This window comes from Merops nubicus, unplaced genomic scaffold (genome assembly GCF_000691845.1).
Source record: "Merops nubicus isolate BGI_N331 unplaced genomic scaffold, ASM69184v1 scaffold31306, whole genome shotgun sequence".
Lineage (NCBI taxonomy): Eukaryota > Metazoa > Chordata > Aves > Coraciiformes > Meropidae > Merops > Merops nubicus.
The window spans coordinates 15,352-30,229 of NW_008613450.1; the positions used below are offsets into that span (position 1 = coordinate 15,352).

The 14,878-nt window shown below is 38.7% G+C and overlaps 1 protein-coding gene across 1 annotated transcript in view; it reads left to right on the forward strand.

The window, feature by feature from the left end:
* The window catches only part of CCDC180 (coiled-coil domain containing 180), a 22,063-nt gene extending 12,651 nt beyond the window's left edge, over positions 1-9,412 (forward strand). Inside the window, exons 18-30 of the mRNA XM_008941913.1 lie at positions 482-662; positions 1,193-1,339; positions 1,609-1,753; positions 2,471-2,569; positions 2,914-3,027; positions 3,378-3,577; positions 5,721-5,795; positions 6,114-6,180; positions 6,501-6,642; positions 7,045-7,205; positions 7,790-7,949; positions 8,993-9,061; positions 9,306-9,412. Coding sequence (XP_008940161.1) covers positions 482-662; positions 1,193-1,339; positions 1,609-1,753; positions 2,471-2,569; positions 2,914-3,027; positions 3,378-3,577; positions 5,721-5,795; positions 6,114-6,180; positions 6,501-6,642; positions 7,045-7,205; positions 7,790-7,949; positions 8,993-9,061; positions 9,306-9,412 — 1,667 coding nt within the window. The remainder of the gene's footprint in view (positions 1-481; positions 663-1,192; positions 1,340-1,608; positions 1,754-2,470; positions 2,570-2,913; positions 3,028-3,377; positions 3,578-5,720; positions 5,796-6,113; positions 6,181-6,500; positions 6,643-7,044; positions 7,206-7,789; positions 7,950-8,992; positions 9,062-9,305) is intronic.
* Positions 9,413-14,878: the final 5,466 nt, after the last annotated feature.

Genomic DNA, 14,878 nt, shown 5'->3' on the forward strand with positions numbered 1-14,878 from the left:
TGCAAAGAGGATGGGTGTCTTTTCTCTCAGATTTCTTGAGGCTGAATGGCTGGCTCCTGATTTACCCAGCCATCATTCCAGAAGGGAGAACAAAATGATTATTGTTTTTCCTACAAAACTAGAGAGAAGTGTATTTTCCATTAAAAAATAATAAATCCTTTTACCTTTACTATTGTTACAAGACTGAGAACAGAGATACAATGGAGATGTCAGCAGTGACCAAAAATAAGGGAAAAAGAGGTCTTAGAGCAAACAAACAACGTTGGTGATTTGAATAGATTAAGAGCTGCTAGGGATGTAAGTCTAACACAGGAGGAAAGCCAAAGAAATAGAGCTGGATTTATTTTGTTTGTATGTTTTAGCCATCCTTGAGATCTCTTTCACTTCTTTTACCTGTGCTTTTCATAATAGCCTGGTTGGTGGTTGTGATATTCCACGGTAAACAGGAAATCATGACCTATAAAATTTATTTCCTTATCAGCGGAACTGTTGCTTCACAAGGAGAGTCTAGAGAGCCACTGTGCAGGGGTGGTGGAAGCTCTGGAAAAGGAGAGAGCTGAATTTAACAAATTTTGGGATCAGCAAAATAACAGCATCAAAAACTTGCATTCACGAATCTGTGAGATGGAGTCTGTCTTCCTCAGTGCTCCTGTGACTGAGAAGTAAGTGTGCCACAGGTGTTGCTGGCTGGGAACTTCTATAGTTAAATACTCCTGAGTGCTGGTTCAGGTGTTCCTGCTTGGCATTCTCTATCTGGTTTATGTCATTGCTCTTCAATGCAGGTTGCTTTATGAAACTTAAAAAAAAAAATAAGGAATTTTTGTTTCCTTTATTGCTCCCTGAAGAAATTAAAATCAGTATTGAGTGGATGACAGTGTTCATGTATTTTCATAGCTTTTCAAAGTGCTGCCAATGTAAAAGTAGCAAAGATGTTTCATCTGTTTAGATTTCATCCAGTTTACTGAACCTGCACAGTAACAGCAATTTGACTAGCTGGTTTTGAAGGATACTCTTCAATAGAATCAGCTCTGAGTATTCATCAAAACAACCACAGTTCAGAGTGTTGCTTTCAGAACACTGAAACACTCTTGAGTTCTCAGATTTTGTTCGTGTCTTTACACCCAGCAATCTCTGAATCATAATATGTGTTCCTCTTTCCTTATGTTCTCTGTCTCTTCTTATTTGCTGCTAGGTTCATTTCTTTCAGCAACGCTGTGCACTCAGAGCTACAGAATCAGCTGGAAGTGATCCAGGTTTCCCTGAGGAGTTACCGGGACTATTTAGAGGAAGCTTTAGGAGAACTGAGGGATTCAAATGTGAATTTTCTCAGAGCTTGCAGGTATAGAGGTTTCATTGGAGTCTCCTTTATAAATAGTTACCTATTTCTGTCTGTCAGCATTTGTGGCCTAGGCAGAACAGTAAAATGAAAGTTTATTTTGTAGTCATCTGGTTTACTATTTAAAAAAAAAAATAACATAAACTGTAATTGTTAAGCTGTTGTCATCACATTTGCATTGATATATCTGTTATAGGGCTGCTTAGCTCAAATACTCTTTGAGAAGAGGAGCAGGCATAGCCAATTGCTTTTACTTTGCTGGTTGCTTTCAGATTATTTATGGAGGGAGGCAACTTTTCTCCTGAGGAGGTAAAGTCTTTCAGCAAGAGTCTGCAGGGAGAAAGTAAGCGTATTGACTCCTTTGAAAGTTTAATCAAAACAAAAATGGAGAAAATGGAATCGAGCTGCCTGAAGCAGGTGTGCAGAATTTCATTCTTTTAAATTCTGTATTGTATTGACATATTTGAGATGATTTATAATCAGCCTGCTTCCAGATTAGGACTGTGAGACTGTTCTGTGCGGCAGTTAAATGATGGAAAAAAATAAGTAGAAATGCTGGGTTTTGCTATGTAAGTTTTAAAAAGTGAAAGTTAATTGCTTTTGTCTCTTGTTTCTGGCATTCTCTGAAGGCTACTGAACTTATCACCGAGTCAGAACAAAAATTCCATTGTATCTTTAAGAGTCGAGTCTTTATGGAGAAGATCCAACAGTTTTTGAGAAATCTACAAGTGCAAATCAAGTCAGAGGTACAAACAGAAACATCAGAACTGTGTTTAAATGAATTCAAATAGTTCTCTTGTTCTATTGGAAAGATTTTTGGCTGAATTCAGAATGGACAAACATAAAGTGTCTTTTTATATTCATTCAAAACATGTTTTCTATCATTATCAGCTTAAAGCTGATTTTAACTGCTGGAGTTGTGCTGGAACACTATGGCCTTGCAGCAGGTTGAGTCTGTACAGCTGAACAGAGCAGCATGTTTGTGTGGTGCAGTAAAGGACATGAAGTGTTGCTTTGGTGAAATACTGTTTTCAGCCTCTCTGAGTACCAGTGACTGAGTGTTTTTACCAGAGAGTCTAGTGGTTTCAAAGTAGAGCCTCTGAAAATTCCTTGCAATTTCTGCCTCTGCTTTAGGTAGCAAAGTCCAATTTGCAGGCGAGGACATTGAACTCTTATCTGGAGAAGCTCCATCAGAATTTAGATGCTTCTGCTCATCCTACTGCAGATAAGGAAGTGAGTTCTAAACCACAAGAAATGATATTTGCTTTGATATTAGTTTGACTGGCTGTGCATGTTTGTATAATGTATAAACTAATATTTTTGAGGCAGACTAATGCTTACACACATCTGTGGGGGTGGGCAGGAAGAGCACTTCACCACAGAAGTCTTTGCTCAGTAGGGTCCTGTGCCTGTTTCCCTGTCTGCCAAAGAAAGACCTGAGCCTCTGTACAGTCCCATTGCTTCTGTGTGTGTAAATAAAACAGTGACAAAACAGAGTGAAATGATGTTGTATGCAACAGTCAGCATGTCTGAAATTACTGGTTTCTTAAACCTATCTGTATTATCATACCTTCTAGGCTTTGACTTCTGAAGAGTTGTATGAACTTGCCAAAGTATTGTTGACAGAACTGAAGAAGAGGAGCCAGTATCTTGACTGCTTGCTAGTAAAACCAACGATCCTGTATGAAAATGTAAGATAGTGTTCAAGTTCTCTATATTTTGTCTAATATTGAGTGAATTTTTATGTGTATGTTATAAACATTTTCAGAATCTGTGAAATAATCTACAGTCGATCATTGTTTTAAGGGTATATACTTAATTACTGCTTGTGATAATTAAGAGAGTCTATTCTGAACTACATCTAAGTGTCGTTGTATAGCTGTAACAACATTACATTATTATTGGAGTTATAAATTACTTCCTTTTAGCCTGTGAAGCAAAATAGTGTGTGTTTGGAACACTAGTGTATGTTTGCATCTGCTTTAGGGATCATTGACTGTTTGTAATGCTCTCACTAATTGTCTTCTGCTGCCTGGTTCAGGAGGACTTCACCCCTCTTGCATCAAATGTTACATTACAAGGACCACTTGCTGTTGCTGTTCGAACACAGAGTCATAGAGATGAGAACAAACTGCTGGTGATGGGGCTGGATCCTGACAAATTTCCTGTGTTAAATCCAAGCAGAATGGGAAAGTCTGCAATTGGTGATTTATCAATAAGTGTTATCAAAAACATACTTGGGTAAGGACTTGTTTGCCTAAAGGTATTTTTCTGTCTTTATCTGTATTTTGTTTGCTATATATACTACTTCTCTTCTTGAGGCTCATGATAACACTACAATGGGCTCAACTACAATATTTTTTACATTGCTATTCTAGAAGGTTTTCCTGATATCATATTTTGTAGTTTACCTTTGTATATATATAGAATAATTGAATATATTATTCATAGGTAATGCTACTACATACTTTCTGATCAGTCTAGCTCTAAAAGTCAGTCTGGCTGAGACTGCTTTCTTTTTAAATGTGCAATTTCTGATGTCCAAAAGTACCCAATTTTGAATAGAAACGGATACCTAGTTATTATGATAACACTTAGGTCTTGAACTTTTTCTTGTATAGTATTTTATTTAAAAGATTATTACATGCTACATAGTTGAATGAACATAAAAAATGTGAAACAAACAGTATGACGTGTGTTATTTGCAAACTAGTATTAAAATTAACAGTTTTGCTTGTAGAAATTCTAAAATTCCAGTTAAACAATTAGTTATTTCCATGAAGGTACTTCAGTTGACACCATCAGTTGTAGAAGTAATCCTGTCTGTTAAGTATTACCTCAGAAACTTAACTGCATTTATCACAAGGTAGGGATATAGGGCTAAATCTCCATATAGGATATATTATAAAAATGGCAGGGTGTTCAATAGCTGCTTAGCTCTTGGTTTTGTTTGTTTCAGGATTGAGCTATCCAGAAAGTCTTCAGGTCTGTATCAGAGCAGGAGTGATCGTTCATGTCACTTAAGAGCAGGTGTGCCAGCACTTCTTGAACTTATCACATTCCTCTAACCTGCAGTTCCTAGCACATCATGGAGCAGGTCTAGCATGCTCTGAGCTGCTGCCTTACCTGCTGGCTCTCAGAGACTAGTGCATCCCAACACTTTTTTTTTTATATATATCTTTACTTTGCAATAATAAGATGTTTTTTGGCTCTTAACCAATGAGACCTGCAGAATGAGAAAATAATTTTGTAAAGAGCACCCATATTTGGGATAGCAAAAGAGGAAAGGGGAGGAGAAAAGAATTGGAAGAGAAATCATGAAAATATGTAGGGGATCAGGGATCCTTCTCAGTGTACTGTCATTCACTCAAAGGTGAGTGCGGAGGTAACCCCAGCTGCTCCCTACCTGCTGTTCCCATTTCCTTGTCTCTCTTCTCCAGAGCTTGACTTCTCCAGCAACTTCCACAGATATCCTCTCTCACACATTTCTAAGTCCCCATCACAGCCTTTATTGTTGCCACTGCTGGGCTGCTTTAGTTCTGTCTGCCAGAAATGATCATTCCTACAGTTGTCCCCTTAATGTTGTAAGGAAACATTGTAGAAATGAGAATACCAACTATGTAACTATATAAAAATACTTCAGTTGGCATTTATACAATGTTCTTCATTTTTCCTTGCTAAAAATAAAGTGAATCTTCCAACATCAAAGAAGTCATCTCACTTAGATGTGTCTGGTGTCACTCCTCAGAACTCTGCTACTAACACAGCTCAACTCACCAAGAAGTCATCTGTTAGGAAAAAGGTGCCAAAAAGAAGGTAAAACCCCTGAAAGGAGGAATTGCACTTAAAATATTCCTGTGCAGAAATTTACTTGAACTTTGTCCACTGCCTGTTCATGGAAAAATTCTTACTGCTTTTTTGTATTTGCTTTCTTTCCATCTGTGTTTATCATTTGGAATCTCTTCCCTGATTATGTCCTTAGGACTGCTCTGCAATTTTTTTCAGATTTTGGCTGGTAAACCATGCTTCTTTCTCCTTTATCTGCTGTTGCTTTGTATTTTGAAGTTTTTGAAATACAACCCAAATTTTAAATCAATGTGGCTTTTTATTCAGATCTAGTGTCTAAATAGTGTGTATTCAGCTTAGTCCAAAGATGAAATTAGCTACTGTAATAATGAAAACAGAAAAATTTTGAAGAGCTGTTGAGGAGAGAATCCTGAGAATTTTTTTTCCATCAAAAAGTTATTTTCATGTCATACTAGTTAATGCTTTCTTCACATTTTTCAGAGTTTTTCCTCAGTTTTGTGTCACCATATGTCTGAGTAGCTCAAAGAATCAATCAAATACTTGCAGATAGTTTCAAATTAATATTTCCCCTCCCTAGGAAACAGAAATGCACTGAACCAGTTCTCAGTGACAAGGAATTCTGGATATTTGAAGAGAAGCCTCCAGAATCTGAGTAAGTCATGGATGTTTGCAGAAATAGGTTGATTTTTTTTTCCAGATTAACTTCTATCTATTTATCTATTTTTTTAACTGTAATCATCAGCTATAGAGTTCACCACTGAATTTTGAAACCTTGATATTTATGGGTCACAGTGTTTACAGAGCAATTCCTATTTGCAGCATAATTAATAATGAATTTAAAAGTCATTCAATTGTTTGCATATGCTCTGAAAAAGTATTAGACCAAAGGCAAGTATTGGAAAAACAGTAAATATTGCTCATGTATTCATTTCACAGTGTGATTGTCTTTTAATTTTATGTTTCTTTTCAGTACTTTTAAGGGGATTATTATGAATATTCTCTGGATGGGTAATAACAGCTTGCTCTGCCTTGCTGAGGTAAGAACCTGCTTTTGCTCTCTTATGTCTACTCCTGTATCAGCTAAATAGTATGGTTCTTTACAATGTGTGATGGCCATCCAAAACTTTTCCTTTACTCACCAGTGCATCTAATTTTTAAAGAGTATTTGACACAATGTATTTTTAATCACACATTTCTTTACAAATATTAACTAATTCAGAATTGGGGGAAGAAAACTGGTCTCAAATAAGAGGGTGGTTGGTAGCCTTTATGTATCTCTGCTACTGTTACATGCCTAAATGTGACTTGATTGAATGTGTTATCAACAACTCCTCTATTTTATCTTTACCTCCTGAAGGAGTTCTACCAAAATAAGCAGCCTCATATGACAATCCCTGAAGATCTGCCAGAGACAATTGAACATCTTGCAGCAGTGCTCAAACAGAATCTATTGTCATACCAAAGTCAGACAGATAACTATTACAATTCCTGTCTTACAGGTAAATTAATTCATTTCTTGTGCATGTAACTTTTCAGTTATGTAAACTGTAAATTGCAATGGTGAAGAATTCTGTAGCTTTCTTAATCACACTCAGTGAAAAAACTCCCACTGATTTTACTGGCAATTGGGCCAATATTCTCTTTAATGTATTATCAGCTACAAAAAGCATGGCAGAAGAGCACTTGAGTAAGTTGAAAGACCTGTACAAGGATGTCTTTTAGCAAGTGTATGTTTCTTAAAGCATTGGACCTAGAAAAAGCCATGGCAGGGACAGAATCTGTGTGAGAGGAAATTCCAGGGGTTTTGACCCTTGCAGTGTACATTCAACTCTGCTGATTGGGTTTTTTTTCTTGCAATGAATACTTCTGTGTCACGTAAACACCCTGTCTTTTCCAAAAAGAATTTCAGGAGCAGTTAAAGTTGTTTGAGAAGGAGCTCCCTTATGTCTCCCAGTTGACAGTCGAAGGTCTTTTAAAAGAACACGAGCAGAAGCTCATCGATTCCACTGGTCAGGTTTGGCACCTCTTCAACAAACAGCTGGAAGGCTGGGAGAACATGAAGGTATGTACCATGGCCATACTGGAATGCTTCCAGTGTAAGCAATGCTAAATGCATCAGAATTATAGAATTTTATTAATCTTGTCATTTGCTTAATCACACGCTGCTGAGTTGGACACAGATAATGAAATGCCAGTATTTACTAACTTTGGAAGAAGAGGTATACTTTGTCTGGTCATAGCAGCACATAATGGAGATCATGCAGAAAATGTTACAGAGGAGTAGCCTGAGATTTTGTCCCTCTGAGTATTAAGTTGAATTTGGGTGTGTGTATATATATATATATATACCCCCAATATAATGTAAAGATATTCTAAATATTTTGTTCATCACTTGGTAGGAGAGATGATTATTTGTTGAAAACAAAACCTAAGATGAGATTCAGAGGCCCTGTTCTCCAGCAGATAGGCACTTTGGTATGTACTGCACTGTGAGGTTATCTCTATAGACAGCCAAGGAATTCACTGCATTTTCTTTGCTTTTCTGAATACTTTTATACAAACTGTGTGGGTTTTACTTCTTCCTTATCACAACCCAATTGCACATTCTTTACTGAAGTAATTTCTTTCTTATGTATTTATTTAAAGGCTGTACACAAGAATCAGTTACATCCCTCTCTGGGACACCCAGACAATGTAGTTCAGCTGGATGCCTTGTGCCAAGAGGAAATAAAAAGGCAAAAAGACCAAGCTGATGATATTCATCTCAACACACAGAAGCTGCAGGTAGATGTAAAGCCATTGCTTGGTAAGAACTTAAATGCTGCATTTGGAAAGGAGAGTACATCTTGGATACGTTTTTCCTCCACATCAAAAGTAAACTGGAAAATGTTTTCAGGTTTAGGCAATCCTATTCATCTATTTTTTATCTTTTAGGTTGTCTATTATCAGCATTAGATTGATATACATAAATGTATATGGACATGTACTCATGGATTGATTGTGGAACTGACTTTTTGTATCATTCATAGAACATCACTGGGGAAGAGATTACTTTATGTCTTAATTGTTCTTGTACAGTTATTGGATAGAATTGTAAATTTGGAGTGACATCCTCTGTTTAGTTACTTTACTTGCAGATGACAGATGCCTGGAAGGGCAGCTTCTGTGTTCAACTCATTGGTGCAAATAATTGACATTTTTCTACATAAGATTAAGAACTAAAATAAGCAGAATTTTATGGGAGAGACTCAGGAACGAAAATGGTTTTCCTGCTCCACCCTCTAGGGTTACTAGACGGCCAGTTCACCAGCATTAAAGCTGTTTACTTCTCACAGACCACCTACCCAAAATTCTAAGTTTTTACATTCCCAAGTAATACCTCCTCCTCTTGGCTCTCTGCATACACACACAGAAACACACCCTGGTTTGGAATGATACCTGGCCAAAGCACTTCCACCCAAAGTACTCATATTGCAAAGCAGCCTTTGCTTTGGGCAGGATGCATTTACAGGTAGTTGGTTTTATCAGGTTTAGATGCTTAAACCAAACATGCAACTCCTGGGCAACTATACACAGAGCTCTGTAGCTTCTTGTACTCTACTATAGGCAGTTGGGTGGTGTTGAGAATACTGCAGAGAGGCAATTTTAGACCCTTTTATGGAGCTTAGAGCCTTATGTCTCTCATTTGCAGCTGTTGCAAAATGTCAAGGTTGGATACTTGTGTCATTCTTTTGGAGCTAAGCTAGAAGGAGAGGAGATCAAATTATCAAAGGAATTCCTCTCACTTATCTCCAATGTCTCAACAGGATTGTGCTGCTGAGTGTGCTCAGAACTTTTTTTCTGCACTAGCTGCCTTCACTGAAAAGCTGCTCCTGGAGTTAGATGAAACTATCACTATTGATGATGTACAAGTAGCAAGTAAGTAACGAAGTGATTGCTTTAGACTCAGGCCTCTGCCTCCTTCTCAGATTGCAGCAGACTTTCCCTTAAAAGAGGAGAAATTTCTATGCTATAGTACTTTAAATGGAGAGATTTGCATGATCAAGTGTGCAAAGCTATTTCTTAAAAGTGAAGAACATCTAGCTGCATAGAGTTACTCCAAGTCAATGGTAGTGTTGCCATTGTTTTGTTGCTGTTGAGTCTGTCTTGTATTATCTCCCAGAAACTGAAGTGCCAAGAGAGAAGACATCCACTTTAATTCGTCAGAAACAAGCTGGGCTTCTAGAGATCAGTGAAGTTAAACAGTTAACTGAGCGTGGGGGCAGGTAATGCCTGCAGACACTGAACTGTTCTCTGTAATTTCTCTTCTCTACACTGGTATCAGACACTGTCCTCATAGTTTTTTTTTCTGCCTTGTTGAAACTGTTGAGTACCATGTTCATCATTGGTGATGCCATCTAACTAGTTATGGTGCTGTTTGTGGGGGTAATGGTCTTGAAGAAAGTTTAGCAATGGGTCAAAATAAAATATTTTATACATATATAATATTTATGCAATACATATTGCAATTGTAAATTGTGAAGAAATACAATTTCAGTGTTATTGCCATGCAGCTTTGTAAGCCATTCTTTATCAGTTCAGCACTTTATGAGTAGTCTGTGTAGTTTGACTTGGAAAATATGATATTTATTTACTGTGCCAAGATGCTGAAGTTTAAAAAGAAAAGGTGGGTTTACTAGTGCTAAATAAGTTAATTATGATGATAAAGCTTTTGTGGAGATCTAAAAAAAAATATTAATCTTTTGCATTTTAAATACAAGTAACATGAATTAGGATGATCTGTTCCCTTTCTAACTTTATCATGTGTTTTTTGTTGGTTTGTTTTTTTTGGAGGACTTGGCCAGGAATACCCATGACTACTCTTGCAGACAATTCAGGATTTGTTCTGTGCAGAGGAACTGCATCAGTTACAACCGCTAAGACCACCCAGGGCCACATGGCAGCAGTAGAAGCAAGAGATGCTGCATATAAGGTTGGTCTGCTACTGTTGTGGATTTGATTTTACAAGAAGAAAATTATAGTTATGTGTGAGTTTTTAATATACAGAGTGTTTTCAGACCTTAAATCCATATTAGATGTGTGTAGCAATCCTCTCTCGTGTCCGTTTCTTTGTGATGTTGTCAAATGCAGACAGAGTTGGTTTCTCAGGGGGTCCTCTCATTCAGATACATTGTGAGGAGGAATTGTTTCAGCAGAGAAGCATAGATGGTATCAGAAATGAAACTTTTCATGCATTTCAGCAGCATCACAGTCCAAAGAGTAGCTGCTGCCACAGTTCTCTTTCAGTACAGCTTGCTTTCACTCACCTTTCTTTCCAAAGCCTACAGCCTAGCCTTAGATCAGAGGCTGATTTTTCCATAAAAGGTGAAGGGCTGTAAGGTACTTACATCCTGAACCATCACAGGTCATTGCTTCTGCCATAAAAATGATCCTTTCTTTATTAAGCCTGCTAGAGTAGTGATTGATAGAGTAGTTATTGCAGACAGCTCTGACACACTGACAAGAGCTTGTGAAACAGTCATGTTCACCAGTTAGGGGAATATTCTGACATTGAGTCATCTGGAAATAAATGGTCAGTGTTTATGCATCAGTCCTGGAAGTAATCATACTCCCAGTGAGCTAAACTAGTTTGTTTTTTTTTTTTTTTAAAGGGAAATGTAAAATGCACTGTCAACAATGGCAAACACCATCAAAACAATCCATTTGCCTGAGTATTTTGTGTATCTAGTTATGGTACCTAAGCACCACTTACAGCACAGTTTTAAAGTGAATGTAGTTTGTCAGGGGGCTGTAATATAGTAAATGCATGCTACAGAAATATTTTCTTGAATGTATGTTGCATTAAAAGTAGAGTCTTTTGTATTTTGGAGCATGGACCTTTTTATAAAGGTGCCTTGAGGTTTTCATGGTAGCCTACAAGTTTCTCTTCAGGTGCAGTACCTTTTTAGCAGCTCTGTGACAGTTCAGTTCATACTCGTGACTCAGGAGAGTCTGGCAGAGTGCATTCTGTGTTTGAGGTGTCAGCCTTCCTCCCTCTCCTCTAGGGAAGGCAGCCCTTTGATCTTAGGAGCTAGCAGAAGTGAGATGAAGATCTTGTGTTTTTAGCACACTTCAGCTGTTGCTGATAATTGGGTTTCAGAAGCCTTTAAAAGGGACACACAAGGAAGGCAGTGAATAATCCCACATAGTTCTGTTGTCAAAAGCAGAAGATAAGTGGACTGTATGCAAGCTTCTGACACAGTGGATCAGGACCTGGATTTAGGCAAAGTAAAATTATATTTCATCACTACCTATTTTGTCCTTTGTTGTCATTTATACAGAAATACAAATGTAAACTGGAGCAGCACTTTGCCCAGATCAAGGAAGAAAGCAGAGCTCAGCTGCTGAGGGCCCAGCACTGGGAAGATTGGTGGGAACAATCTGTGCAGAAGATTAAGCAACTCTATACATGAGCTCAGTCAAATCTTGCTGATCTTTCTGATCACTGTTGGCATAAGCTGACAAGTTTGTACTAACGTCAATGATATTATAGATTTAGTCCAACATAATTTCCTAGGTGGTTTTCTTTGCACTGAACAAGTGCAGTGGTGAAAGTTGCTATTTTTTGCCTCTTGAAATAAATCTGACGAATGTGCTGCAAATGAAGTGGAGACTGTGCAGTGCTTCCTACTCAGATCTCAGCCAGAGTACAGTTAACTCGTTGTGGTGCTGCATGAAATAGGAGAATCTGAAAAGCCCAGGCAGTGGATTTGTACTGAAGTTCATGTTCAAGACTCAGGCAGGATTGAATCTGCCTGTGTCAGGGTGCAGTCTGAGCTCACAGCAGCCAGAGGCAGCCTGCCTAATAGTGGAATCTAGCAAGGAAACTGTTTTTTTGGCATGTGTGGAGCCCTTCCCACAGATGTCCTCTCTTTCTTCACGTTCTGAATGGCACTGTACTCACAGTACTTCAGTTTTAGCAATTGGAATGTGATACCTCACCTACAAGTGAGGTATTTATCTGCAGTCCAGAATGCTTTCCAAAGAAGGCCTGGAAGATAAAGTACTGCTTTGTTCTGGAAGGCCAAGCAAGTTCATTTAGGAGTAGCATTGCTACTTTCAGCCATAATGCTTTTAAAAAACTCTGAAGAAACTTGAGGAACCCAAGTAACTACTAAAAATGCTTTAGCTACCTGGGTTTTGTGTTTGTCAGGAGATTCTGTCATTAACTGCAACCACATCTGTTTCATTTTTGTTTGAATTCATTGTGAGCCATGGAGTTGTAAATCAGTTGAGGACAAAGATGGTAAAGGTCAGTGAAATGATTTTAGATTCAAGAGGCTGTTCCAAACTCATCTGGCTCCAGAGTTCTTGCAGATTTGTAACACAAACTGAAGCATCAGCTGTGCTCCTCATGATGCAATATTTCAAACTGTGTGTTTTACTTTTCTGGAGGGATTTGATGTTTACTCTGTAAAGGCACATGCCTATTACAAGAGCTGAAACTGCACTAAAATAACCAGAACACCCATGTCTTCTTTTAATTCTGTGTAATTTTTGCTATTTGATTTGACAGTAACTTTTATTCTCCTTTCTTCTATCTCCATGCATCATCTCCAGTCCTTCCCCATCCCCCAAGCTCTATGCTGTCAGTCTCTGTATGCCATGATGATAATAAGTGCATGAGGATGGTCAGGTGCAGGAAGGGAGAATCCCCAGGAGACTATCTGCAACGTGGTACTGTCTGATGTTGTCATTTATGCTTTGGGGAAAAAAATTCAGAGGATGTTTACAAAATTGGGAACTGGTATCAGGCTGGGAGAGGCTACGAGCACCACAGAAAACAGAATTCAATCAAGGCTTGATGGTTTAGAAAAATAGCCTGAAAATGAAATATAATTCCATAAAGTCAAGGCTTTGTGTCAGACACTTGGCTAGGAGAGGTTCTGTAGAAAATGTGTGGGTTATGTTTGGCCACAAGCTGAATGTCATCACCAGTGTGTGTTCCTGCAAAACAGTGTCATACAGGAATGTGTGAACTGTCACAGCCTGTCAGTTTTGTGGGGTAATCCTGCTTTACTCAATAAGGGTGGGGCCTCAGCAGGAGTGCTGGGTTTGGTTTGGCACCACAGTTCATGAGAACGGAGTGATCAGAGAGAGTTCACATGGAATTGACAGGTCTTGGAGTGAACATCTACGGGGAAAGTTTGAAGGAGCTGTGGTGATCAAGCTCACAGAATAGAAGGAAGGAAACATCATACCCCTCAGGTATGTAAAAGGAGTCACTGGGTACATGATCACTGTCATAAAGACATGAACCTGTTCATTTCACATGTGCTGGGGGCATCAGCTGCAAGGTCAGACATTGGCACTGAATGATCCTGGTGTCAGTGTAGCAGCTCTCACTACAGAATTAGCCCAGGAATTAAATAAAACTGGTCAAAGCATAGAAGAACAGCTAGAGGGGAAAGGCTGCTTGGCATTCCTTCTACATTTGTGAATCTGCAGCAATTTTAGGCAGGAGTCCAGAACTGCTCTGCATGAATCCATGGAGGCTTTAAATGGTGGAAGGCCTGAGATAGACTTTTTTTATTTATTTTAAGTGGGATTTCGTGACGCTGCTCGGTGAAAGCTGGTTATTGATTGACAAGAAAGTGAGGAAGAAGCACCATACAAGAGTTCTGTATGGCACAGTAAAGCAAATTAAAGAACATCTATTTATAGACAACCAGTAGCATTGCAGTGTGACAAACAGCCTTTTTTTTTTTTTCCTCAGGCTCTAACTGTGTTCTGGGAAGTGCTTTCCTCTGACAGCAGCAGCCTGGAGAGCTTCCTTTGCAGAAGAGCTCTCAGTCTGGACACCCAGCGTGCCACAGAGGCAGAAGTGAGTGTGCACACACCCACGAGATGTGTCTGCAGCCCCAGAGCTCTGTATTCAGTGCAGGTAAGAGGCAGTGCAGCCTGCAGCAGTTAATGTGCTTGTACCAAACCCCCTCGGAGGTCACGTGTGAAGGCCATGCGTGTTTGTCACGGATCCTGTGGCTCACACTGTGGGAACCTCTGCTTCCCTGTGAACAGGAAAAAGATTCATCTCCAAGCTTTTAAGGTAAGAGAGCTGAGCCAGGGAAAGTTGATTTTTATGGCTGTTGAAAAGGGAGTAATTTGTTTTGACTTGCCGAGAAATATCGTTACTCAGTAGGAATTATTGTTGTCATCTAATGTTTCTTTGCTTGTACTAGACCTCAGTTTACCTTTCTCCTGCATGCAGCTTTGGAGAGAGCTGTCTATGGCAGTTCCTTTCCTGTGAAGAATAGAATTTATCAGCTAAAGGGATAACTGTATCAGCTCTACATACCACCTGATAGGGTTTGTTTTAGTGAGTTTATTAAATTGCAAAGGGTGTGTGCTTTAGGTGAATAAACTGAATCTACAGAAACCAGAATTGAGTTATAAAGGCTTCCCCCCTGCTTCTAACTGTGATTAGATCTTGCTGAAGCAGAGAGATTTCTCAAACAGTTTACAGGAACTGACTCAGTGACTAAGTGGCCACGCTCTTAAAATCTGGATCCTTCTCTGTTCCTGGTCTCAGAAAGACTGAATAAAAAATTAAACTGCTTGAAAGAACCTCATGCTCCTATGATAAAATCACTTATATCATAGTGAGATATTTATAGCCCATTTGGCTTGCTTCTTTATTCTTTGCAGATTGAAAGCTGCTGGGAGTAAGAAGCTGCTCTTCCTTCTACTCTAGAAGAC